The sequence below is a fragment of the Zosterops lateralis genome (assembly GCF_965231275.1).
Source record: "Zosterops lateralis genome assembly, chromosome: 1".
In the NCBI taxonomy this organism is placed as follows: Eukaryota; Metazoa; Chordata; class Aves; order Passeriformes; family Zosteropidae; genus Zosterops; species Zosterops lateralis.
Genome location: NC_139762.1, coordinates 91,987,509 through 92,015,338, shown reverse-complemented (window position 1 = coordinate 92,015,338; position 27,830 = coordinate 91,987,509). Strand labels below are relative to the sequence as shown.

The 27,830-nt window shown below is 41.3% G+C and overlaps 1 protein-coding gene across 1 annotated transcript; it reads left to right on the top strand.

Moving 5' to 3' along the window:
- The first annotated feature begins 1,165 nt into the window (after positions 1–1,165).
- Positions 1,166–27,537, top strand: NR4A3 (nuclear receptor subfamily 4 group A member 3). Its single transcript, XM_083878259.1, has 7 exons — positions 1,166–1,237; positions 3,811–4,697; positions 6,859–6,988; positions 7,938–8,110; positions 13,414–13,613; positions 14,782–14,960; positions 24,300–27,537. Exons 2-7 carry the CDS (start codon positions 3,813–3,815, stop codon positions 24,560–24,562), a joined length of 1,830 nt encoding a protein of 609 aa, XP_083734385.1. The 5' UTR covers positions 1,166–1,237; positions 3,811–3,812; the 3' UTR covers positions 24,563–27,537.
- Positions 27,538–27,830: the final 293 nt, after the last annotated feature.

Below are 27,830 nucleotides of genomic sequence, written 5' to 3'. Positions count from 1 at the left end.
GCTTCCCCCTCCGCAGTCCCTCCCGGGTAAATGAAGGTTTCGAAACTCGCCTGAAGAAGTCACAATCACAATGGAGTATTTCACGGTTTCCTCCTCGTATTACAGGGTGGGGAGGGGTGTCACTCGGGGCTGAATGTAAAGTGCACGGAGGAAGAAAAGAGCTTTGACAAGGGTAGTTATTTCCTCCTAATTTACAGCCCTTAGGGCCCTGCGCTCCTGGCTCGGGCGGCGGCAGCCCGAGGGGTGCTGCGTGGTTAAAAGCGCAGCGAGTGTCTCTAGGTAACGCCGGCTCGGGGGGGCACACGGGAGCCCTGGGGCGCTCCCAGCCCAGCGGGAAAGCGCCGAGCGGGAGCTCGTGGGGAACAAAACCCTCGGGAGAGAGAAAGGGGTGAGGTGACAGACACTTCACACCCCGGGAGCTGGCGGGGGTTCAAAGGCGAGGGGCGCGGGGAAGGCAAAGGAAAGACAAGGAGCGGGAGGAAGAGTGGCCGGGGAGCGGCTCCCGTGGGCAGGGGCCGGCGCGGCCGCGCATCCCCCGCGCTGGCAGCGCCCCGGGGGTCGGGGTGGGCGGTGGGCTGCGCTCCCTCCCCCGCGGCGGCGATGGGGGGCCGGGAGACAACGCACGGGGTCAGGCGGGCCGGCGGGACAGCCCTCAAGTCTGGCCGGTACCTTGCGTAGAAAGTCCCAGCCTGCTTTCCCCGGTCTCTGCATCCCAAAAAGAGAAAGTTCTCACGGGGAAGCGGACGCTCGGGGATGCTGTCCCGCTTGTTGGAGTCACCCCGCCCGGGGTTCTCCTCCTGCCTTCCCCAGGCTCCTCTCTCGGGGAACAAACCGGCAGCTCCGTTGTCCCAGCCCGGTGCTTTCTGCCCTTTGTGTGATGCGGGAGCCGGCAGGATGCGCTCCGGGCCGGCTCCCCGTTCCCACCCGCGGGGCGAGGCGGGGGTTGCCGTGCGAGCGGGGGGAGGGACGGTCCCCCCACGTCCCCCCGAGGCGCCGCGCCGGGGGGAGGCGGGGGGCTCCCCTTTGCCCGCCGGGCACCCCCGCCCCTGACTGTGCCTTGTCTCCCGCCGCCGGCGGACAGAGCCCGGGTCGGAAGAGCGCCCCCCGCCCAGGCCAGGCCCCGGGCCCGCCCCCGCAGAGAGGTCCCAGCCGGCACCCACCCCGCCGCCGCCGCCGCCCGCCGCCGCCTCCGTCCGCACCTCCAGCCCCACCATTCAGCGCGCAAGATACCCACCAGGTAAGCTGCTGCTCCGGGACAAGGCAGGGACGGGGATGCGGGAGGTCCTGGCGCGGCCCCATCTCTTCCCCAATCCCTTTGGCATCATCGGCCCCGGACGTCCCGGGGAGTTTAAATCCCAGAAGGATCAGAGCAGTGCGTGCCTTTCGCAGCGCGTTTGGCGAAGCCGCGCCTGGGCACACGGGGTTGGGGGCCCCTCGCCAAAGGCGTGACAGATTGAGGGGGAAGCTGGCTGGGGGTGCTGGTGTCCCTGTGAGGAGCCCAGCTCGCCTGGCGTTAAACTGGGAGTCCTTTACCTTAAGTTCTCGCGAAGAAAGCAGAACACCATGGTAATAGTTCCTAATGTCCCTGCCCTGATGCTTTTACCCATTCATTTGGGTTTTCATGACAGGTTGCTCTTCAGTGCACCTCCTGTGGGGCTTTTTCTTTTCTTGTTTTAATATTTTTGGATCAAGAAAAGAAATCCCAGGTTATTTACTTTGCAGGGGAATTAATACTGGTGCCCTAAGTGGAAAAGTAAGGGTTAGACTTAGACAAGTGCACTGGCAAAAGACGAGGTAGGAGGAGTCCCACAGAGCCAGGAGAGAGACCAGACCTTTAGGTTAGGGATATTTTTTCAGTCCTCCGGTCAGAGTTATTTTAGACTTCTGTTTTTCTACTCCACTTTGCACAGAATTCAGTGGCATAACTCTGTTATACTCAGAAAAATGCAGGAAAAAGGCATAATGATCTGTTCCCTTAAACTCATGCTCATTTTCTGAGCTAGGAGCTAGCAAAAAAAGCCTTTTTCCTTCACAGAGCTGTGTATCAACACGTCCACTTGTGACATCAGCTGTGAACTCACTCTGTTGTGTTCCTCTGTCAGTTCTCAGTGGAGGTGTGTGGAAAGAATTTATTTCCCTTTTTTATTTGATTAAGCACTGATCACTGTGTTTTAACAGCCAGTCCTTAAACTAACAAATGACAGTGATACGACTTGCCAGGAAATGTGTGTGTGTGGAATGGCACGGACAGAAATTGACAGGGAAAAAAAGAGATCAGTAGAATAATACATAAATAACAGTGGGAGGCAAGGCTTGGGGGAGGGTTGTCCTGCCTTCTTCTTCTTCAAGCTTTTGGATTTAAGGCAAAGAAGGTCTTAATTTCAGGAAACAGTACTATTTTTTTTTTCTCAGATTTTAGTGTTTTCTCAAGAAGAAGTAAGATGTGAATGATTTGTGACAGCGTGATAATTCAAATTTGGTGCTTAGTTTAAATATGTTTATCTGCAAAGCAGGCAGGAAAGAATTAAAAGTTGATTTAACACAAATTATTTGGATTCCTGCATGCCAGGAGTGAATATTTTAAAATTGTAAGTGAAAGGAGTTCTTAAAATGATGAAGGAAACCTCATTATTTTCAAGGCACTTTGTTGTTTTTTTTTTTACATGAATTATTTCTCAAGTGCTTCTGGAATATAAATTACCATGATTAAGAAGAGATGAACTGCACTTAATTTTGATATACATTTTATCCATATTTACTTTTCTCTTTATGAGAAAATTTAGACTAATTGATACATTTTATTCTTCTGCTGTGGAACCAAAATACACCACACACTTTTAGTTCGAGTTGCAAATATTGGTCTAGAATCTCACAGTATTTAGTCAGGCAAACCTCAGTGAATTGCAGAATTGGGTCTATTATTTCCTGTGACCAGCAAATTACATGGCAGACTAGTAGGAAATGTAAAAGAAAATAACAGTCAGATCTTTTTAGCCAGGCACTGTGTCGCTTCAACCATCCCAGCTATCAGTGAACCGCATTAAGTTTCACGGCTAATGAATAAAACCAACTGTATTACTGGCCTCAACTTTGCTTTCCCATGAAAACAGAAATTCCATATACTTTTTATCCTACATTTTTGCAAATCGAAGGGGATTTGGTACCCTCCACTTTTTAAAGGAGAACATTCTACCAGAGATAAGCCTTAAAACTAATAATGAAACAGCAACCTTAAATTGTTAGCTGACTAGAAATATTCTTCAAAGGTCCAGAGCTGAGTAAGCAAAGTTGATGTTTGCAAGTCCTGAGTGGCAAACCTTGTGACTTGAGTAATTCCTCTGACATGCACTGCAGACGCTGCTTCTTTTAAAACAAATATAATTTTTAATATTATGCAGTTGATAATCTCTTTACCCTTCATGAAAATTTTACGGCATGATTGCATGCATACAGAGATAGATTTAGAGTCACAAACTGTTCTCATTTTGCTTATCTAATTCTCATTGACACCTATGTATATTAAGCAGCAGATGTAGGGCAACTTGAGATGGATCCTTCTATCGCTGACACTGGGATAAATGTGAGTTTCTCCCTTGACTAGATGAGAGCAGGCTCCATAGTACCGAATGTTTAGTCGGTCCCTGACACATATTTCTTGTCGAAAGGAGAACGCTGGAGGCTAATTTAAATGTCGGAACGGGAGTTGGGTGGCTGTCCGAGCTCTGGGAAAGCTTCTGGGAGAGAAGCCTGTGAGGGCCGGGCCGGGGCCTGGTGCCCGGGGCTGTTGTTAACGCGGCCTTTGCCCCGCAGATATGCCCTGTGTGCAAGCGCAGTATAGCCCTTCACCGCCCGGCTCCAGTTATGCCTCCCAGACCTACGCCTATGGCTCCGAGTACAGCTCAGACATCATGAACCCTGACTACGCCAAGCTGACCATGGACCTGAGCAGTACCGAAATCACTGCCACGGCCACCACCTCCCTGCCCAGCTTCAGCACCTTTATGGAGGGTTACTCTGGCAGCTATGAGCTCAAGCCTTCCTGCCTCTACCAAATGCAAACTGCCTCCTCCGGCCAGAGGCCCCTCATAAAGATGGAAGACACCCGGCTGTCCCCGTACCAGCCCTCGCTGCCCCCATCCACGGACGAGGGCATGCCCAGCACTTCCATGTACTTCAAGCAATCCCCGCCCTCCACGCCCACCACGCCCGGCTTCCCCGCTCACCAGGGCCTGTGGGACGAGCCCCCGCTGCAGCCCACGCAGACCTGCCTGCCCCCCGGCCACCTGATGGACGCCGCCCCCATGAAGACCGTGCCTCCGCGCTTCCCTCTCTTCCACTTCAAGCACTCGCCCCCGCACACGCCGTCCGCGGCCGCGCACATGTGCTACGAGCCTGCCCCGCTGAGCCTGCCCCTGGGCTCCGACAGGCCGCCCGCCGGCCAGGCTCCCATGGAGGGCCATTCCTACGGGCTGCACTTGGCCAAGAGACCAGCCACCTTAGCCTTCTCACCGCTCGGCCTCAACGCAGCCGCCTCCGGCCTGATGGGCGAGAGCAGCGGCAGCGGCAGCAGCGGCCTCCCCTCTCCGCCCAGCAGGAGCTCCTCGTCCGGGGAAGGCACCTGTGCCGTCTGTGGAGACAATGCCGCCTGCCAGCACTACGGGGTGCGGACGTGTGAGGGCTGCAAGGGCTTTTTCAAGGTGAGAACTCCGCGTTTCGCTCCCCTCCCATCTCACTTCCCATCCCCTCGTCCCCACATGCTCCTGGTCCTGACCTGGGCCTTCAGGAACATTGTGTGTTAAAACTCGGGCCCCTCCAGCAGGGTGGGAGGGACACCCAAAGTTTCTGAAGAGGGTCGAGGAAAGCCCTCTGTAGGATAAAAGGATCAGCCAGGCTCTGCTGAGAAGAGGCCATGGCCGTCATTTGGGGGAACCACATCCGTGGTCCGCCAGCCTTCCTCAATGTCTAAGCTATAAACTGCATTTATTCCGTAGTGAAACTCATCTGGAGTACATTCAACCTGGGTTTTACTCAGTTCCAATTATACTTTGGTTTTAGATGAGAAAAGAAACCCTGAAACCGTCAATTCCACTAGGTATTTTAGGTGGTGGCCGCGGTGCCGTTTGTCGCCCAGGGGCGATTGGCGTGAGGAGCAATGCAGGGTGGTCAGCACCAGGGAAAAATGGTTCCACTCATGGGCCAAGTGCTTCCAGTTTTGCTTTTGGCTGCTGCCTTGTCATTACCCTTCAGCTCAGGAGCCCGGGGAGTCCTCACCAGGGGAGAGCTGCCTGCCGAGCAGTGACTAAGCACTGCACAGGGTCCTCCTGCCTGCTCTGCAATGAAGGCAGCTTTGCAGCTGAATAGCAACGCGAATAACTTACACACAGCAGTTTCTTAGTGGAAACTTTGTGCTTATATTTTCAAGAATTGAATATACTCTTTTCGATCTTAGGTTTAGGTGCTTTGTAATTTCCTTTCAGCAGACTGAGTCCAGATTCCAATATTAATTTCAGAAATAGCTTGTTTAAGTGAAGAGCTTGTGATTGACTTTTGGTAGGATGGTTCTGGCAGCAAGTTTAAGATTTGAAATATTTGGATTTTGTATATTTCTTCTTGCTAAGATAGCAATTATGTCTCTTTTCTGGTAAAAGATACAATGCAAACAAAAATAGTCCCAAAATATTTGGGGGGAGGGCTTACAACATTTTTTTATTGTAGGTGGAGCTTTCAGTGTTGCTTAATAATAATCCTTTGACCACATGGTAACATACACATCTCCTAAAGAACTAATTTGTTATTTAAATATAACTAGAAAAAGGAATACAAATAACATGGAAATAACAGGTCTTATTATCCCAAACCTGCCCCTGTGGAAATCAATAGCACATCCTTGAACTGTAACAGTAACTTATTCTGCAAAATTAAACTGGTTTCAGCTCCAAATCACAATGAACAATATTTGCTGTATCTCTTACATTTAGTACATTGAAGCTGCTATTTGATAACAAACACAAATTATGGAATAAAATGTATCCATTAATTTAATTGCAGTGAAAGATTTAATATTGAATGTTGAGTTGATAAATTTGTTCCTGGTGTCTTTTCTAGTAATACCATTTTGGATGTTATTTATTGATGTATTTTTGATTTTAAGTATGGCAGCATGATATCTTTTTGCATGAATATTTGTTACATTCTTCCAAAGCTTAGAGGTTTTTACAAATTTAAATTTGTTTTATTTTTTCCAACATGATTTTACAGTTAATTAAATTTACATAACTATGTCATCATTCTGTCTTTTTTCCTCAGGTCAGGTTAACTTTCCCAGAGTATTTAGCCAAACATATTTTGTAGGGGTTTCTGGTTTGTTTTTTTTTTTTATTATTATTTTTCTCCCTGATGATTTTAATGGCTAACCAAACCAGTTATTGTGGTATTTGACTAACAATAGTGATAGCAAGAGAAGTACATTGCAGATCATTTTGATTTTATTTTAATAAGGTCAGCAATAATCAAGGGAATGAACCAAGTAGAAAATTGTTCCCAAAGGGATATTAAAAGCGGAGATAATCTAATCCCCAAAGGTAGATGTGATGACCTGGTAATTTCAGATATGATTTTATCATTCAAAGTTGCCTGTCTCCAGAGACTTGCTTCAGAACAGTCCTAGATGATTTTCATTGTCAGCAGCTAACACTAATAAAATTGTTTTTCCTGCAGGCTAGTGTGTTAGGAAATTAATTTTATCTAATTATATGAATTGCACTGTCACTTTTCATGTTGTAATTAAAACACATTTTGTCAGGTTCTAAGTTGCTCAAGAAACGATCAGTTTACTATTTTTGTGTCGCATTTTTGCAGAGAACAGTTCAGAAAAATGCAAAATATGTTTGTCTGGCAAACAAAAACTGCCCAGTGGACAAGAGACGTCGTAACAGATGCCAATACTGCCGGTTCCAGAAGTGTCTCAGTGTCGGCATGGTTAAAGAAGGTAAGGACTGGCTATTTATGATCCCAGAGAACTAAAATATTATGTTTAATGAATCTGTGTCTGTGTGTCTGTGTGTGTGAACGTGGATGTCTCTACAATAAATTTGACAGTGATGAGATTCATAACTTACCCCAAAATAGGTGCATTTATGTAATAATGTATTGATTTTGTGCTTTTCAACCCTATTATCATATTTAGACTATAGACCCCAGAGTTCAAGAACAGCAAGGTCACAAGAGGATAATTTGACAGTGGCCAAAATGTCTCCTTTATTAACTTTGAACATTGCTCGATAATGCTGTTGGCTTCCCCTTGTTATCTCGTAGGGGGCTGCACTGGCTTGTGTGCATTTTGACATAGGATCTCCTTTCATTCCCATAAGCTGATTGTAAATTTGCAATTAATTTTAATGGAAACACGATCAACTCATTAGTCCCAATTCTGCAAATATTTAAGCATGTGAGTAATATTGTGTGAGCAGTCCCATTGCAAATACTGACATGGATAATACAACCTGTATAGTGTGACCATATTTTTTCAAATGCTTCAAGAAAGCTAAGATTACTTTGAATTAATGCCTCTGCCATTTAAAAGGGACACTGGTAGTAGAAACACTAAAATTTGTGTTTCACATTCGGCTTTTTTCAGCAGTAGAGTGTCACGGGCACACATACCCGAGCACACTGACGAGCTGCAAACAAAGCATGGACACAAGGAACACAGCTGGGCTCTCACTAAGCAGCTACATTGCTGCTTACAATCATAGGTCTGACAGTTCTGGTGCCATTTGTGTTCCTTTGCAATCAAAGGCATCAAGAACACGTGCTGAAACTGGAGAATGCTCTTATTTTTGCTGGTCTGGCCACAGTAAAGAAAGCAGGGTGTTCATTCCAATCCATTATTTGCTGGTACCTTCACAACTGATTCCTTTGGGATTTTTTTCCCCTAGTGGTCCGTACCGACAGCCTGAAAGGGAGAAGAGGTCGGCTGCCTTCCAAACCAAAGAGCCCCTTACAGCAAGAACCCTCTCAGCCCTCCCCGCCCTCTCCTCCCATCAGCATGATGAATGCCCTCGTTCGAGCTTTAACCGACTCCACGCCCAGGGAGCTGGACTATTCAAGAGTATGTCTCACTTTTCTTTCCCTGTTTGCTTTCTGCACAGAAATGATTTGCGAGCTGCATTTCTCCTTACCAGCTGGTTTGCCAAAATGAAATTAAGTGTGAAATTTGGATGAGGGTAGAAATCGGTCCAGCCAGCCGTTGTCTTTTCATGATAGATGGACAATGAGGGGAAAGGAAGTGCAGTAGATATTAGTGTTAGTAACTATTCATTGTGAGGATCTAAGTCACAAAATAATCTAATAATCTGCAGTATATTCAGTGGCTGAGTGAAAGGAAAAATGCATGGATAAATAGAGCATTCTTCTTGCTGTTCGGAAAAAGGCTGTGCCAAAACACGATCCATTATGATGTCATTGATTAAGCAGGAGCAGTACTTGTATGTCCCATATCTTAACCTCAATTTTCTGAAGGCTAAAATTTGATAGCACTTCCCTAATATTCAGATAGAAGGGTTGCAGAGTGTGACGCTGGATGGAGAGGACCAGTCCTGTTGAAATCAATAGGAATTTTGCCATTATTTAAATGGGAACAGGGTTGGCTTTGGATACCCCAGCATAAATATTCCTTCAGAAAAACTCACATTTTTAAAACAAGCCTTTTAAAATTAAAATTCTGAAAAATCAGCAAAGCTTTACCAAAGATTATGTATTTTTGTAACCTTTTCCTTTAATGTATCATAGTCACAATTTAAATATTAATGAAATATTCTGAAAGCTGAAAAAAATGTTTTCTAGTTATTGAAATACAGCATTGAAATGGCTTGTTAAATACAATTTTTTAGGCAAGTTGATATAGGATAAGAAAAAAACCTACAGCTATGGAAAAACAAGATCAAATTCTTCCCTGTTACAGAAATCAATTTTGAGATTGTAAAAAATAGCAGCTGTACTCAGACAATAACTCCATTGGCCATTTATCACTTGTTGCTAAGTAATATTTAATCCTAATGCATATTTACTGCAATTATATAAAAATTACATTATGCTATTTTAAACTATAGTTATATATATATAATTTAGCAATTTAAAGCATGCTGTAGCCTATTTTCTTCAAACTAATCTTTAAGTATTAAATCATATAATTTTTCAAGTTATTCTCAAGAATCTATCTGTTCAGTGTCTGACAACCTACTATGGGGAGAATGCATTAGCAATATCTACATGTACCTTAACTTACCCAGAATGTCTCAGGGATCATTCTGCAAATACCAAGACGTGTGACGAGCTCTTTGATAGAGATCTGCTGGGTTCCACAGAAGTACAGGAGTCCAGGGGCCATAGTTTGTATTTATTTATTGATATAAAGTTCTTTTTTAATTTACAGAAAACTGAACAAAAATTATGTACTTTTGTGTGACTTTTTTTCTTTGTCCTCCAGTAATTATTTCTCTTTTAATGAAAACAACCCACAAATTTAATTGTTGAACAATTCTGTTGGACATTACAGGGAGCATATGATTGACAGTAAATTAATTTAGTCTTGGTAGCTAAAAGATTAAGTATGATTATCTGTTAGAACATATTAATATCCAAGTTTTTCTTTACACTAAAATATATAATAGTCTGTTATGCCCAGGGGTACTGAAATGACAAAAATATTCTACAAGAAATTAGTGGATTCTTATATTTTTCATAGACCCTTATTTTTATTTTGAAAAGTTAGGGAAGATCAGAAACAAATGCTGTATAAAGAGCAAGATTAAGCTAATTTAATGAAACATGCCATAAACACAGTGCAGTGCTAAAATATTCCTATGAAGAACAATCCTGTGCCTGTAAAGACCAACTCATGGCTTGTTCAGCTAGGCTGTGACCCTGCTGAGCACCACAAATGGGCAGATCTGGAAACCTGGCTTTGGAGCCAGCCCTGACACTTCTGCAGATACGACCTTAATGTTTAGCACGGTCTTCATGTTTACAAGCTGTAATATCTTGACTGTCTTAAAAATACTGATAAAAGTTTTGGAGAAGAGTGTGTATCCCTTCCCTCCAGAAAACCCTGCAGACACACACACACACACACAGAGCAACCCAGGAAAAAAACCAAAACCAAAAATAAATTATATAAGCTACAAACTTTACACCAAAACATTGGAAACAGTTTTGTTCAGAACATGGCTGCTTTTCATCTCAGCACTGGTTTTAACTTACCAGTCCACAGCAGCGGTATATTTAGGTACTTGGTTTCAAAAGGCAATTGCCAAAGGCCGTAGTCTGGTCTCACACCTGTTTACTGGTACAATTCCCTGAGTTTACACTTTTAAGGAAGTGAGATGAGAAACAGACCCTATATCTTGCCATTCTTATTCATGCAGAGTAGGCACCAGTGAAAATAGAAATGTTGCCTTTTCAGAGGAGGAGTGCAGCATTTAGGCAATAATTCCCCCTTTCCTGGGCCACAAAATTAAGCCCATATCGTGGCTTTTGGAAAAATGAGCATAGGCTTTCATCTGTGCAGAGAACTTATTGTTAGGCTTTTGCAGCTGTAGCCGTCGATGAAGGACTGATGAAAGCAGGCAAAGGGCAGAGCTACGTTGTGCTATCAGGCTTCCCAACCTCAGGCTTTCCAGATCTCTTCAGATATAACATATAAGTTAATGCTGCTTGCTACACATGCAACCCCCTCCTTAAGTAAAAGTCATATTTCATTTAATTCCCAAAGGAGCTCCAAGGAAGGGAGCGAGGCAGAGCTTTGTCTTTTGTCTTTCTCCCTGTTTGCCTCCAGTTTGCATAGGGCAGGTTTAGAAATGCAGATCAGAGTCCGTCCTGTGGCCTCCTGACCAAGGGCAGGATTGCCAGCTGTCTTGGTCACAAGTTAGGTCAAATATCACTTCTTCTCCATGAAATAATCATGGAAAAAACCCACAGTTGTGGTGCATGAAACAGAAACATACATATTGTTTATGGTTACTTGTATCCTCCTAAGTCTGTTACAGGTAAATAATATTTTATTTTAACAACTCTTTGTAAGTGCTAATAGTTTATAATGAGCTGTGATGTATTGCAGCAGCTGAAAATTATACAATTCCCTATAATCTTTTACCTTTCTTCTAAAATTGCTCTCATGGGAAAGACTATAATAAAAAGTACGGGTTATAATTTTTTTAGATGCATTTAATTTGATTCAGTGCCCAGTGTGGGGTATACCACACTGTAGCATTCACAGTTACACGACATAATGCAGCATTCAGCTTCATTAGAAAATGTTAAAACCTTGCCTTACTTTTGCCAAAGGAATGTTTTATAAATATTAGGAACAAATTAACACCTGGCATAGTTACGCTGAGTTGTTATGAGTTATATTTAGAATGAACCCATTCAGAATGGGTAGCATCTTTTTTCCTTTCCTTTTCTTTTCCTTCTTCTTTACTGCTTAAAGGATCAAGAATGTGTCTTGCCTTAACAATACCTGTCATGAGGCAGGAGTTTCCATCAGCCTGTTTAGTTTCCCTGTGTAGTAAGAGAGAGTCATAGGTCAGCCTCTGTGTAGCAAAGAACATCTCCCAGACCCAAAATGCAACTTGTTGTGGCTTGCTCTGCAGCTGCACTTCTAGAGGATCCAGAACATGCAAGGTCTCTGGAAGAGCAAATTGTCTTTTTCTACCCATTAATTACCTGTGTGCATCTTGCTGCGATCCAGTGCCAGGAGTAGTTGATTCTTGCTGCTTGAACATCCTCAACTGCTCCATTCAAGTGGGGGTCTGAACACATAAATAATGCAGCACAGACATTTTTCTACTGCTGCTCCCCATCTTCTCTGTGTTGTGGGCTCTACGTGCCTCAGTGTCACAGGATTCTCTGGAGCAGCTGAGGCAAAATTTGTCTCCATATGAACTTTATAAGAAGGATTGCACGTTTCACCAGCTGATTAGGGGTGTGAGCTGGAAGTTACTGTGAGAAACTCATGCAGTTAGTGTTGGGTAAGCAGGACAGAGTCACTAAAAGCTAATACCAAGACCCAGATACAGACAGAGGTCTCTAGGATTTCTGTGGTTCTCCCATCAGTCAGCAACTCTGACACTGTGTCCTTCATCCCTTACCTGCCAACTGCAAATTCCAGCTCTAGGAGAGGCAGAGTACAGGACAGCTACCTGAGAAATTCTGCTTGCTGTCCCACCTCTCTGTCCTGCACAGAGGTGACTTTAGGGTTGCAGTTAGCAACTTGGGGGATATCTGCAGCCCACAGTTGTAATATGGTCCTCCCAGGCTGCCAGACCACTGTTACTGATGGGGAAAGAGCTTTTTTCTGCTCCCACTCTGTCTTGGAGAGTTGCTAGAGTGGTCTTCAGGCTGATGGACTCAAGCCTAAGCACATGTGGGAAGTTGTTTCCAAAGGGTATGCAGGCTTCTTTTAGTTGTGGAGACTATCTCAGCCTTTCTTTGGCTGAACCCATAAGAGAGAGTGAGTGTGAAGTCTGTCCCAGAAATAACCCAGCAGGTGTCCAATGATGAGGATGTTACTACAATAAATGCCACATTATTCAGTACCTGCTCAGAAAACCAGCAGCACTTTGCAAGCACAGAATTGGGCTAAGCCACAAAAGCTCCTGTATTTTCTGCCGAGGGAGAGAGAGCAGTGTCAAAGGAGTGACAGGGATCCACTGGTGATGAAGTAGGAGATAGTAGGGAGGGAGCTGTCAGAGGGTCACAGGGAAGCTGAGCAAGCTGAGACTGTCAAATGGTTGTCTGGAAGAGTTATGGCCACATAAGCAGGATAATAGGTTCTGCTGAACCTCAAATGCTTCAATTTGAAGGATAAGAGGTGATATGGGGCAGCTGGTTTACTTTGAACCAATTCTGTATTCAAATGAAGCAATGCTGCATGTGTCAGATAAAATGTGATTTATCTTATGTGTCTCTATCACTGTCAGATAAAATGCACTTTGTGAGGTTTTGGAAGAAATCTGCATTTCTGACATACTCAGACAAATTCATCAATGGGAAAAGTGTTTCATTGTAGTAAGCCAAATAATGTTCCTCTTCTAGTGTGATGCAAATTATCCTACCCACCAGGTTTCTATTTCTGTTTACTAATAGCATATAAGTACTTGTAAAACATGATATTATATTTTAGTTATAAATTTGAAATTCTATACAAATGGAAATATTTTTGTAATATCTATCTGAATAGCAAAATGCCTGTAGGTAACCAAATAAGTAGGTAGATGTAGAGCTATTTTTTATGTCTTTATAAATAATACCAGCTTTGCCACAGAAGGAGATGTTGTCGGGCAAATAATGCTGTATGTTTCACAGAATGCCCTTAAATGCATATAACCTTGATTTCTGTGGCTTTCATTTTAGTACTGTTCCACTGATCAGGCTGCTGCAGGCACAGATGCAGAACATGTACAACAGTTCTATAATCTTCTGACTGCCTCCATTGACATAACTAGAGGCTGGGCAGAAAAAATCCCAGGATTTACTGACCTCCCAAAAGAAGATCAGACATTACTCATAGAATCAGCTTTTTTGGAGCTGTTTGTACTAAGACTCTCCATCAGGTAACTATTTGTTTAATTTCCTCTTAAGATGATGTGAAAAATCATCCATCTGAATATTTTTAAGGAATGACTATGGCGCTATCTTTGAACATTGTCATTTGTACCAAAAAAAAGCACAAAAAATCACCAATGTCTGCATACAAAGGATATGGTGTTTAATTTGTTTTACACTGCAGGAAAAATCAAGGTGATTTAAAAAGAGATCATAGGTGTCACTAATGTGCTTCTTCTATTTGATCTGTCCCATCTTCTTCCTACACAGTAACCAAAATTGATTCTCAGGCACTATTTGAGCACGTCTGCTTCATACTCATAAGTATGAAATATAGAAACACACTTCAAGTATGAAAGGTTTTTTCTTTTCCCTTTGTCATCTGTTTTTGAAAGGGATGAAGAAGATTTAAAATCTTGTACAGATTGGTTTTCTTCTTAATACCAAGTCATTTAATAGAGTGAGATGCTGTTTGTCAGTCTAGCACTAGTTAAGACATTTTACCAAATCCACTTTCAGGAACTGGCAAAATTGCAGACTGGTGATTTCAGTTATGCCCTTGTTTATTTAGGTTGAAAATGACCTTTGCATGTATTTTTTAAACAAAAATATTGGTAATGGAGAGGGAAGAAGAAGAGAGCTTGGCTATAATTTCTCTCTTGCACACAGGTTTTCATATAACAGAGTTTATGCAGTTTATATTGTCCTGCATTACTGTGTCTGTTCTCCATTGTTTTTCTTTGCCAATTTTTACAATCTGAGAAATGCAGATGATACTAAGTACATGCTGAGAGTTGCAGAACCGATCTTTTTATTAGTTCTGTATGTCAAAATGCACTCACTTAGTATTCCTTTGGTTTGAACATACAGTATTTAATGCAAAATGTCTTCTCTGTTTATGCCTTTGGGCAGGACCAAAATCTTAACTAATTAGACAGTCTACACCACATGCTACAGCTAACCTCAGGCTTATAACTCTACCAACTAAGCAATCACAGAAGCTTGTTTGTTGTACTTTGGCCCCAAGGGAGAAACATATTGTCAAACGTGAATGCCCACATATGTCTCAGGATAATATGCCTTGGATTTTAAATGACAGACACTTCAATACTGGTTATGCATTTTTCTGTAAAGTAGAAGATGCATTTATAATTTTTTCAATTGTTTTTATTTGAGGTCTGATACTGCTGAGGATAAGTTTGTATTCTGCAATGGACTCGTGCTTCATAGACTTCAGTGCCTTCGTGGATTTGGGGAGTGGCTCGACTCTATTAAAGACTTTTCCTTAAACTTAAAGAGCCTTAACCTTGATATCCCAGCCTTAGCAAGTCTATCAGCTCTAACTATGATTACAGGTAAGTGCTCCTTTGTTAACAGAAAGCTTCAGATGCTAGTGCTTTGCTTTATTGTAGGTTCAAGCAATTTAAGTTAATTTAGCTATATTCGAGGTGAAGTGATTATGATTTTAAGCACTACCATGACCATATTGAAACTGTGGATTAACATTAGGCTATCAGACACCCCTCTTAAAATGTAATCTAACTATTTCTTTGCAGCTTCATAGTTTTCTTGGAGTAGTCTCTAAAAAGCAAATTGCTTCCAAGCAAATTGTGTAGCGCCTACAAAAATATTTAAGATACTTGCTGAAGTCCCAGAAAATCTTAATGAAATTACCATAGCTAGGTTTTCTGTGTAGGAATGGTGTAATATCAAGGCAGCTTGAGACCTAGAAGCCATACATGTAGCATAGCTCGTCTCTCAGCAAGACAGCTAGACCAGAAGGAATGCTCCATGAGGGCAGGAAGGCCGCTTTTGGTAGCCAAGCTAGCCTAGGTGTTCCATGTACTGCTTTTTTGAGAGAGAAAAATCAGAGAATAATGAGAAAAACGTCACATTCCGCAGTTGTACTAAAGCTTTTGGGTCTGCATGTGACCATATGATCCTTTCTGACTGCTGGGGTGAACAGCAGGAAATTAATGTCAGAATCTGCCAAATCTGTCCAGTGAGTACAAAATAGGGGAACATAACCTTTTAAAGTGTAATTTTTGCATTCCTGAAACAATGAAGCCACTACATACCTTGGGCATCTTGCAATAGAAGAGTCATGGCTGATGGCAGCAGAAGGGTTTGGGAGAAACAGTGTGTGATAACCACACAGCAGAAACCATCTCCACAAGGAACCTCACACTCATATCAGAAAAACTGGTAGTTTAACATTGCAGCTGTGTCATCAGTGTGAGACAGGGCTTCAGTGTGCCCTGAGCTGGATCTTCCCAGGGATGCTTATAAGCTCCACTGGGATAGATATTGATTTCCTTCTGTGTTTCAGGCATCCACTATTTTGCAAGCAGTGGCTTCAACAATAGAAGCTGTAGTCTTCATTTTACCTGGGGTGAGATGATGTCAGGGCAACCCTGAGATAAAACACTTGATGACAGATGTAAAAAATAAAATTGGCCAATTCTTGCTGACATTTGCAGGGCCAAGATTTTGGGTTCAGAGTTTGTACGGTTGCGGCTGTCCTGCATTTTGGTGAAGGGTTAGTGTATGTATGTAGCTCTTTGTTTCTTAAGTATTTTCAGGTTTTTATTAATTTCTCTTAATTTCTTCTGCAGTTTGAAAGGGTACTTTAAGGTCCAGATTCTGGTTTCTTTGATAAAACATTTAAGATCAGAATAACTTATTGGAGCTGCTTTAGTCTGTATAAAAAATTCCTGATATGAGTGGTATGTTAAAGTCAGATAGAACATTCCCAATTTATTTTTTTTCTCTTGCATATATACATCCACTGCCATATGTTCACACCTACTTACATATATGAACTATAAACACCTATATGTGTGTGCATGCATACTTATATACATACATAATGTATTTATGTATATATATGCTTTTAGATATCTCTAAATCAAGGACAGGTGCTGTCCCTCTATATATATTTACATACAGACATACATGCTCATATATATAGCACATATGAATGATTTAGATTTTTTACTATATATGAGACATGTCTTTTTTAGGTAGCCATAGGTAGTGTGTTCTTAATTATCCTCCTGAAGACCGAGAGTATGCAGGCTGATGAACAGGATTCCTAACAAGCTAAGTGAATGTAGCAAAAGCAAATGTATAGGAGGAAAACTTACTCCCCTTACAGACCCATGTTCTGTTTTAAAATGGTAATTTGTTCAGTTAAGCGCTGCTTGCTTGCCCTTACATAAGGAGTCAAAGTTGTCCAGTGGTTGGCTCATTACACCCTAGGATAATTAGAAATAGGTTTTAATTAGATAGATCCCACATTTCTTCCTTTCCCTGATCACAACATTTCCAGAAGTTTGCTATATTGTGTTGGTCTTCCCAAAGTTTCTAAACAAATGGAAGCAATTGTTGCCTTTAAAAGGAGGCAATTTCTGTACATAGAAGCTTTAAGATTTTCTCTGTTTGTGAAGCTTCTCTTGATTTTCTCTCCTGTGTGAGATGGTGTTAAAAATTGATGTTGTTTTCTGCTTATTCTTTCATTTTGTGAGGCTGGTATATCTCTGTTGATTTAGTCTAAGGACAGCATGTATTTTCATGTGATCTAAATTAGACCAAAGCTCTAATGACTTATAGTCACAGGTTTCAGATGTCCAAGGACAGTTAACTAACTCAGGGACTCAGCCAGAAATTTGGTCACCTGAAAACAGATAGCATGGATAATGATGAACAATATTAAAAAAAAAAAAGAAAAAGAGGAAATCGGGTGATTCTAGCTAGTGTATTGAACTTATTCATTCAGGAAAACCTTGAGATTTGGCTCTGATGTGGCATTCCACAAGAAATGGCTTCTTGTCTCCTCCCTGCAGTTTGAGTATGACAAGCCATGTGTTGGTTTTCAGCTAGTCACACCAAAAGAGAAAAAATAACAAAGAGAAAATTTGGAAAGATGAAACCTGAAGACATCTGAAATGTTGAACATTTTTAAACATTGTTTTGAGGCTTGGCTTAGATTAAGATAGGTGGTTTAGGTGCCATTCTTTATCTCCAGGGAGGGCCCCCTTTCCTCCTGTAATGCCCTGTTGGAGGCAATGGGTAGTTTGCAAACTCTCCTTCAAGCCCTTTCTGTGAGTCAGACCAAGAATGAACAACCTTTTCCAGGAGCATGGGTTATCCGATTATTGAGTACCACTGTCTTTTGTCTTAAGACAACTTGATATATTTCATGGGCCACAGAATGGCTGTTGTCTCTGATTTGTGGGCAAGCTGGTGGTCAGGGGGAAACCCAAGGCCCTGTCTCTGGTCTGATTCCAACAGGAAGGGAAATGTGACCATGGTTCTCCCATATTCCAGGTGGATTCATTAGGCTTCAAAACAAGAAGGAGTGGGAAAGCTTTCTTTTGTGAATCTAGTTGTTTGCCTTTCGTAACAGCACTGCAAAACCAGAATGCTGCCTTGAGCAAAATTTTCTTCATTATCATGCAAATTGCTTATGACTTGATGGCTTAACCAGTAGTCATAGCCTGTTTTAATACTGTACAGCATCTTAGGTAGCATCGAATGCAAGAATTGTCTTCCAGATAAAGAAAAATTTCTTCTGGGAATAATGATCTGTTAATTCTTGATTTCATGAGTGCTGTCCTTAGCCCAAACAAAGATGTGCTCTTAGAAAGCAAACCCTCTTGTATAGTACTAATCTTTGGCAGTTTTGCTGAGGAAGAAGAGTAAGAGGAGTCACTACTCTCTTTCATGTATTCTGTCTGTGTTCTTCAAGAGTGACAGGGAACATGTCTCCCAGTGAAGGAAGAGGGAATAAATATAAAATTCAGTGTTGGAGACTAAAAGACATTCCACTAGTCCCAGTGTCCTAAGATATACCAAAGGCTGTTCCTTCATTTTGGGATGTCAAATTGTCTCCCCAGTAACAGCTCCAGTAGTTCTAGTGACCTCCAGTTAACCCTGCTGACTTGTTTGGAGCTGCAAAGCTCCATGTCCTATCCCAACCACAGCTGCAGATGACAGCATAGCATGCATGGTTATCAGCATGCAGGATCATTTGTTCTCTTCAGTGTAGTTCACTACATTGCTTGCTTTGAGTAAAACTAAAGATAGATACAATATTTTGCATTATATATTCCATTAGAAAGCCTATATATTTTTTTTATTCTATCTATTTAATGTGTCCTGGAAATCTGTGGTATGTTGCCTAGAAGGAAAAGCATTATGTCAGATTGCTGATGAATTTTCAGGTCCCCTCTCAGATAAGATATCAGCTTAAAAGGGCACCCAGAATGAAAGAAGTGACGTCTGGTTTGCTGTGGAGGCTTGCAAACAGTTGACTTAGAGCTCTGTCGTGTCAGAACACATCTTTTTACTGTAAGGTGCTCCTTTAGGATCTTCCTCTCTCTGTCTCTCTTCTCTTTTTTTACTTCCTTTAGTTAGTTTAGAAAGGCTGGACACAACTTCCTCCACAGCATATGAGTGTTGCTCTAAGCATCACCCAGAAGAAAGTAGGTAGGAAACAACACATGACACTCACCTCACATGCCTATGAAAGTAAAAAAATTACTGGTCTGTCATGTTCTTCTCCTTTGGATCACTTATTCTGTTGGTATGTAGCATCAAATGAGCTAAAGAAAAGTGCCAACATGGCAAGGAAATGCTGGTCATTTTGGGTCAAGTTCTGTTGTTAATTCCACATGGACTATTTCTATGAGTTTAGTGTGTTCATGGATCACAGGTGTTCCTGCACAGTCACTCTGTGATGTACTGGGTAGTATTGAAGATGAAGCTATGCAGAGTAGACTAGATACTAACTCAGCCTATGCTTGAAAATGCTTCCTAAACTTCCCAAATGGCCATTTGTAAGGTTTTTTTTTTTTAAAACAGTGTGAAAATAGAAAGACTGAGAGTCCAGTGCAGATCATCTCAAGGGCACATTCTAATTTAGCCTCAAATTTCTACCTGCTCTAGAACTGCTAGTGTTTTCTCTCTCTCACTCTCTTGTTGATTAGGTTTTCCTCTCTGCCCCTTCCTTTCTCTATCCACATCAAACCATTATTATTTTGCCCACTTGACACTCTCAGTGGGGTGCTGCTGAGTACAGAGCATGCTAGCCCTCATTCAGCCAAGCTCTTTCAGCATATGTTTTACTTTATGCGTGTTACAAACCAGCCCAGAACCACTGTATATATATTGGGCTTATTTACACTCCTAATGCTTTGTTAGACTGGCACCAGACCACTGAAGAATATTGTGAGGTTTCAATTAATTATGAGTTTGTGTTTGTCTTCCTGCTGTTGGGCTTTCTGTTCCAGTTTACAAACACAATTTTTAGCACCATCAGTCATACCAAGAAACAGTAATGAGACCAGTCTGGCTAAAAAGGGTACAACTGCTGCAGTTCCTTCTGAGCATGAGTTTGTCCAACCTCCCAACAGAATCGAGACTTACCTACTCTTCAGCAGCAGATATCCTTCAGTCCTCTTGCCAGGATATCCTCTGGAGTGGGTGCTTCATGTGCTGGGTCTACATACAAGCAGGTGGCAGACTGGAGGAGTGAGGAGAGCTAGTTATAAAAAAAAATACCCTCCAGATTGCATTGTCTGCCTTCCCCCTGCCACTTGCTGAGGGAAATACTGTCAGCGTCAAAGTAAAATACTCACTCCTCCTTTTCCACTCCCACCTCTTTGTTGAGGCAAGAACTCTTTGCTTCTACAGCAACCAGCAATCTCCATGTTATATTATGGTTTTCTTAAAAGAGGGAGCAAACTATGGGGTTCTGTGTGGCCACTCATCCCACCTGACTTCAGGTACCTTGCACAGCTGATGGAGAATGCAGGGCACCTCCAGAAGATGATTCATCCACCTAAAATTGTAATAATCCTCTAAAAATACCCATCCTTACATTGATGTTAGGAGGTGAGAGGTCTGTGCACCAAGGTTGGAGACCCTTGTGAAATGTCTGAGAGTTAGTTGGGATAAATATTGACCAGACTGCAGCAGGAAAGGAGACTCTTGGATCTGCCAAATTGTAACGTTCCTGTGTCACAGTGTGTGCATGAGAAAGCTGTAGGCAACTGAGCCTTGTGCTTATTTGAGTTATAGAAGTGGAAGAGGAATGTGAAGGGGGAAGAGAAAATCACATAACTACATTGAAACCAAAACAATCAAGAGGACTATTTTAAGTCCGCAGTGTTTCATCCGTTGCGTTTCTGGACACCTCAGAATTAACTGAGACTAAAAGTGATACCCTGTGACACAGAGTGCAGAGCCCAGGGTCTTTGAGGTACTCACACTCTCAGAGAGGCATTTTCTGTACAGGGAGTGCTCAGTCTGCCAGACTCCGGCATGATCTACCTCTGGTCAGAGGTTAGGGAAAGAGGGACCAGCACAGCTGGTGATGGATTTCTTTGCTTTCTTCCTGTCGAGTTTTTGCCAATGAGTGTAATGATAGCTCAAAACCACATTCAGCTTCCCGGGAAAAGGAAAAAGGTGTAAAAAAACTTGCTGTGTTCAGTTTACCAGGATGAGCTGAGTTTGCAGAGCTTTAGAGGCAAGACTTTTGATGAGTAATTTTTGACAGCATCTTTGCCATAAATCACCGTTTTTCTTGCAAAAATCAATTATATTCTAAAACACAATCTTGGTTTGTTTCAGGCTGAGAAATCCTATATTCACTTTACATGTGTCTTTGTCATTATAAGGAAGTCTGACTATGATAATATTTATACATCTCCTCAATCAGTTAGAGACAACCTGTCTATTTTGACCAGCTGTACTTCTTGGGATAAATCTTGGCCTTACCATTCCCACGTGGACAAGAATATCCTGTGGAAGACAGCAAATGATCAGAGGCCCTCAGCTCCAGTGCCACTGCACACCCTAACCACAGGGGCCTCAAGCTACTCTCTCTAGGTTGTATAAGAAAGTCTGTAGGTCTTTCTTTGTGCAAACAACTGGGAGTGTGAAAAAGGCAATAAAATGTGTTTCCTGTTAAATCTAAACCTTTGAGCAAATTAGGCTCTAGATGATGCCTCAGTTCTACCATGGAGAGGAACTTATTCTTAGATGAGTGAGTTCTTCAGAAAGTAATTGTGTTCTAACACCAGAGACTGCAGTGCCAGCGCCAGTGCATGCAGTGTCCTCCCCTAGCAGAGGAGCTTCCACATAGATGGCTTTGACTTTCTATGGATGCCTTAGGAATTTAAGACTGAAACCCCTGGAAGCAGTTCCAGGCATGAGGAATTAACCCTTATGGAGATTTGCAAGCAGGGAAGGCCATTGTATGGCAATTCACTCAGGGGAGGACAATTTTGTTTAGTATTATAGCACTAGAGTTTAAGGACAGAATATATATTAATTCTGAATTTCCATGGTTTTGTTATGTAAAGTAAGGCTACTAATATGATAATGTTTGCACACATAGTGTTTTGCTTCGGTACATTTCATGGCTATTCATGAAAGATATGATTTTTTCATGAAACCTTCTGAACTTGTCAGTGGGAGACAAGCTGCTTAGTTCTGACTGGAAATGCTAACAAACTTGCTGCATGCTCCAGAGCCAGAGATAATTTCCTATACTCTGCAGCATGGTATATACCTACTGAGACAGTGGTTTGAAAATGTGCTCTGCTAATTTGTAGTCAGGTTTTGGATCCATTCTAGTATTCCAGCTCCCTGTATCTATAAAAATATCTTCACTTACACAGCTAGGAAACAAAACAATTTAAAAGATGGGAACTCTTTAAAGAGTGCAAGATTAATTTAATGTCCTGCAGATTCTCTCAGTAGGCTTGTGGTTAAAAAAAAAATAAAAATAAAAAAAGCCCCACAGCTTTTCCAACCCGTATAAAATATTTATCTGCCAAGATTTTTAATGGGAGGATCTGCCTAAGTATTTACTCTCAGTGACCTGTATAGTTAAGGCTTACATAATTACACTATACACCATTTACTGGAAAGGCTTTAAATATTCATTAACTTCTCATGTTTTAATGTAAACAAGGCACTTAGAATACCTAGGGTTTTTAATTCCTGCAAGGTGAAAACGACGTCTGAAGCAGATGTCCCTGGTTGGATAAGTGTTGCTTTGAAACAACAGGGCAGATTGATGGTACTTAAATGATAGAGCACAGTAGCCTCTGGACAAAGATGTCCATGTCTGCACATCTCTGATTCTGATCCCAAACCAGTATTATTCAGAAGCTAACTCTGCCTAAGTAAATACAGTTGGGAAAAAAAAAAAGTGTAAAATGGGTGAATATCAGTGGGAAACCAGACCTTTGCATTTCTGACTGCCCTCATTGAATCCCGTCTGTTTTATTGGTTTGTAAAGAGTATCTAAGCCAAAACAGGTGGTGAGCAAAGAGTTTCTATACACAGGCCTAGGCAAGGCACCCCTGCACCTGGTGTAAGCATTACTCCTGCTTCTGGAAGAGAACTGTACTCTTTTCACTGTTCATTAGGGGACAGACAGAGGACAGGTCTATTGCTTGCTCCTCCCAGCATGGAGGAACAAGACTTGGGGACAATGGGCACAATGTGGCTTCTGGCTGCCAGGGATGAAAGAGGGGCTCAGGGAAGGAGATGACTTCAAAAGCACCAAACACAAGAACTGCCACAATTTCTCCTTATCCACTGCTGTCATTGTTTTATATATCTAATTTACTTAATATAACCTGCATTTTCTTTGATTACCATATCTGGCATAATTCTATTTCACATGTAAATTATTATAAGTTTGCTGTGAAGCCATTTCTTACTTACCTGTGTATTTCAAAGTCAGAGGCAAATGAATACATCATGAATTTGAGATTTTAGTTCTGAATTTTTTTGTTCTGTTTTTTTAATTCATCCACTAAGCCTTGATAGCAAACAACACAGAATTCTTTCCCCTGTAAAAAGCCTGCTTTTAATGAATCACAAATCTGATTCATTCTACTTATGCTTCAAGACCCGTGAATGCATTTAACATCATTGTAGTATTTTAAAAAGATATTTGAAGGGGAACAAACCCCAGCTCCCCTTCCTTTTAGGAGTGCTGAGGTTTTTTGTGATGGATAACATAGCAGCTGTGCAGGCATTGCTCACTCAAAGCAAAATAGTTAACTTCCAGGCTTCTTTTATCTTAGAGCTTTTAAAGATGAATAAACTAAAAAGCAGCAGCTGATCAAAATAACAAAGGGTAGTAAGGTGCCTTTAGTTTCTTATAAGAGTGTCTGCAAATTCTTGGTGGAATTCTAGGCTGGGCGCTGATGGAGCTAGCTAAGGATATTGATCACCACTTGAATTCACTGAATAAATAATGGTTGCCATAGTTATTGAGCATTCACAACTGGTGGGGAAGCACGGAAATCTCCAAAACACCTCCTGTGATAGTTTTGCTGGAAAATCACCCAATTAATTCTGTCTCATATCATGAAAATTATGTCAGATATGCAGGATTCTTGGATTCCTTGTACCAGAATTTCAATCATAACTGAGCATCTCTGTCACCTGTTTTAGTAGATAAAGAGAAAAGGGAACCTGCCCTCTTTTATTTTGTGTGGCAAAAAGGTTAACTGGCACTGTGCAACTCCAGCTGTTCTGAGAAATCTACACTTTCAGAGCACTTTTTGCTCCCAAGTTCCAGAGTGTGCCTGGGTTACGCCTAAGAAAACGCATTCTCTCCATTTGTGATAGGGATGCTGACGTGTTTTTTTCCTCTGGCTTTGCAGAACGACATGGATTAAAAGAACCAAAGAAAGTGGAAGAGCTATGCAACAAGATCACAAGCAGTTTGAAAGATCACTTAACTTTCAGTTGCCAAAACAAAGGACAACCGCTCGAGTCTGCAGAGCCGAAGGTACTGGGTGTTCTGGCTGACTTGCGTTCTCTCTGCACACTGGGACTGCAGCGCATCTTTTACCTGAAACTGGAAGATTTGGTGCCAGCTCCTTCCATCATCGACAGGCTGTTCCTGGACACCTTGCCCTTCTGAGTCAAAGCACCCTCCTGAGAGGCAAACGCCCACCAGAGCAGGCAAACGGATCGTGACTTATAGCTAACATTTCTGCCCTCACTTAACAGAAAAGCCGCTCCGAGTCTAACATGAGGTCTTTTCTGGCGCTTTGTCCTTACAACCTGAGGCCTGAAACTTACTGGCTTACTGGTTTTGGGGTTGTGTTCTTTGTTTTCTTTTGTGTGATTTGGGTTTTTTAAATGGCTAATATGGCACTTTTGGACAATGCTATCCCAGCAGCAGTAAAAGGTTAATATGACTGTTTTAAATCTGTTGTTTAACACCTCATGGTCTATGAGGAGTAAAATTGTAGAAGCTGTGTTTGAAAGAACAGCAAATTGTTGTTTGCCAGGGTAGTATGTGTTTTGTGAGGATACCTTTAGCATACTTCCTGCATCAAGGGCACATACATCAGCACAATCTAAACAAAAATTCACTTTTTTAGCAAAGTACATTCAATTAAACATTTCATACAAATCAAATATAGCAAAATGACAATGGCTGTTAGCTCCCATGTTCAAGTGCAATTTTTTAAAGTGCTGTCTTACTAAGTCTCGTTTATTAACTAATTTATTTTACTAGGAAAACAAACAGAAGAAATCAAGGGAGAAAATTACATGCACTAACTTACCTGACAGAGTTTTCCAAACTTGATTCCATGTAGCGCGTGACTTATTGACAAATGTATGTGGAAGACACGGGAGCAATTGTGGCTCAGTTGTTCCTTAGCTAAGGAAACCCGAGTAAGTAGTGATTGGAGCATACAGGGTCAGTATCAGGGATAGTTCAGTTCTAGACTTCTAACACGAGCAACTCGTTAGTAAACAGACAGAAGATGGTTTTCAAGAACAAGCAAGTCTTGTAAAATAGTATGAATGTAAGTGCTAGGAAGGATATAGTGGGCTGCGTTTAAACATTCCGTGTTCGTACTCCTTTTTGTATGTTTATACTGTTGATGCCATATTAATATGAGATAATTTGTTGCATAGTGTCTTTATTTGTATAAATGTTTGTATGCATGGTATATTGTAATGGCTTTGCCTGTATTTATTGCAATGACTGCCAGCTCATGGGAACCCTGTTACACATGCTAACTAAATGGGGTGTTCACACTGACTCAGATACACCAGTTGGAAAACTATATACATATATATAATGTGTATGTATATATATGTATATACCTATATTTGTGTGCGTGTGTGTGTGCGCGTGTCTTTTTATTAACCATTTGTATATAAAATATCTGTCAAATCACAAGCAGAGTTGTTTTACAGTTTATTTGCAGTGACTTCTAAGGCAGTACTGTTTAGCACTTTGATATTAAAATCTTGCTCATGTTTTGCTAAATTCAAATAATATTTAAAAAGTTCAGTTCTAAAAAACTTTATATGCACTGTATTAAGTCAAAATTTTGTTGGTCATTTTGCTAAAGAAATTTTTGAATGTCAACCTGATGTCACTGTATCTTTTGTTAGCTTTAAACATTCTAGCTTTTGTCTTTTTTTAAACTATGCTGTTTATATGGAAATTAAATTATACAATCAAACAGATGCCAAATGAATTGCCTAATTGCTGCAAAGGATAACCCAGATATCGAGTCACTGTATGGTTTTCAAAAAGTAATCTGGTATTTTATCACTTAATATGTTTGGATGTGCTTTTATGAAAAAATTATTCTTATATCAAGATTTATAGTAGTGTCAATAGGGAAACAGACTTCTAATCACTATAGTTAATATTTCTGGTTTACCTGCAGATAATATTTGGAAAAGTATTGCTTTTTGTATTGACTTTTAAGCTTATGTGCAAACATAATAGCATAATTAAATATCAGAGAAGCTAATGTTTCTTGTAGGTTGCTGTAACAAGCCTGACCAGCAAGACAAATATATTTTGACTGAATTTGCTTTTGTATATACTAAATATATATATATACATATATATATATATACACACTCACACACATGTGCGCATACGAAAACATACAGACATAAAATCCAAAAAAAGAATGTTTGCTTTTGTCTCCTTGTGTAAGACACAAGGTCCCTTGAGAAATTACTTTTATCTAGGGACAAATCCTGCCAGGTGCTGAGCACTAGCCAGACAAGGGCTTGCAGGAGCTTTTATGCGAGTGGGCCCTTATCAAGGATTTTCAAACAAATCAGCATAGTACCGTAAAATTGCTTTTTTGTTGAGCAAGGTTTATTTATTAAGTGGAATGTGAGTGGGAGGAAGCAGGTTGAGAGCCCCGTGTGAGATTTCACGTAGTCTGTGTCCTCCAGTCTTCCATAGATAGTCTTAGCTGTGATACTCTCCCAAATCCCATCATCTGTGGAATTGTCCTTCATGTCCACTTCAATACACTGATTCATCCTAGAGTACAACCAGTGACCTGTCACAGTGGTAAAAGAAAGAGTTAATGCAGAATAAATCTACTACTATTCTTAGAGCTCTCTCAGTGTGAACATGCCTTTGTCTAGGCAGAATTCAGGAATATATCAGGTGTTAAGGGAGAGTGCCTTGCTTTTATTTCAGACAACCGTGTCTCAAGAGTTTCTTCACTCAGCTAACCACAGTACTTTTCTTTTTATTTTTCTTTTTTTTTTTTTTTTTTTTTTTTTTTTTTTTTTTTTTTTTTTGTGGTGTTAACCTGTGGGTTGAAAGAAATGCTCATGTACATATACAATGTAAATTAAAATTATTAAATTGAATAACATTTTTTTCAGAGGCCCCATGTGTGTTGAATAAGTATGCTTAATTCTGTTAAAATCTGATGTGAATTTTTTATCATTTATAAAACATTAAAAAAATTGTCTACTTGAGTCTTAAAAGTGGAAAAATTGGTGAAGCATGCTTAAGAACACTGGCAATTTAATGGCTAATCTTTTGATTAAAATAGCTTTTATATAAATACATGCCTGCAGTATCTGGTTATGCAATCTCAATTAGATACTGAGAGCTGGACCATGGTTGTCACAGAGGTTGAACCACACATAAACCAGAGCAGAGAGACTCTTCACCCCTCACAGTATTTCTGCTCCATGACAAAAAGGGATTACAGTTAATTCAGAGCTGATGAAGCCACAGAGAAGGGAGTGGATGCCACAGGGCTCATAGCACCTCTGTCTGGCCAGAAAGAGGACAGAGCTCCCATCCCCTGGGATATTCAGCCCCTTTGCGTCAGTAAATCCTGCTAAGGCATTGCTCCAGCAGGCACCTGCATCATTTTCTTCAAACGTGCATCCAG

What these genes read in the sequence shown, in the direction of transcription:
- NR4A3 (XM_083878259.1), top strand. Translation starts at nt 3,813, where the DNA reads ATGCCCTGTGTGCAAGCGCAGTATAGCCCTTCACCGCCCGGCTCCAGT. An exon ending in GCTGCAAGGGCTTTTTCAAG is followed by an intron (nt 4,698 to 6,858) that starts GTGAGAACTCCG and finishes GCATTTTTGCAG; the next exon opens with AGAACAGTTCAGAAAAATGC. An exon ending in TGTCGGCATGGTTAAAGAAG is followed by an intron (nt 6,989 to 7,937) that starts GTAAGGACTGGC and finishes TTTTTCCCCTAG; the next exon opens with TGGTCCGTACCGACAGCCTG.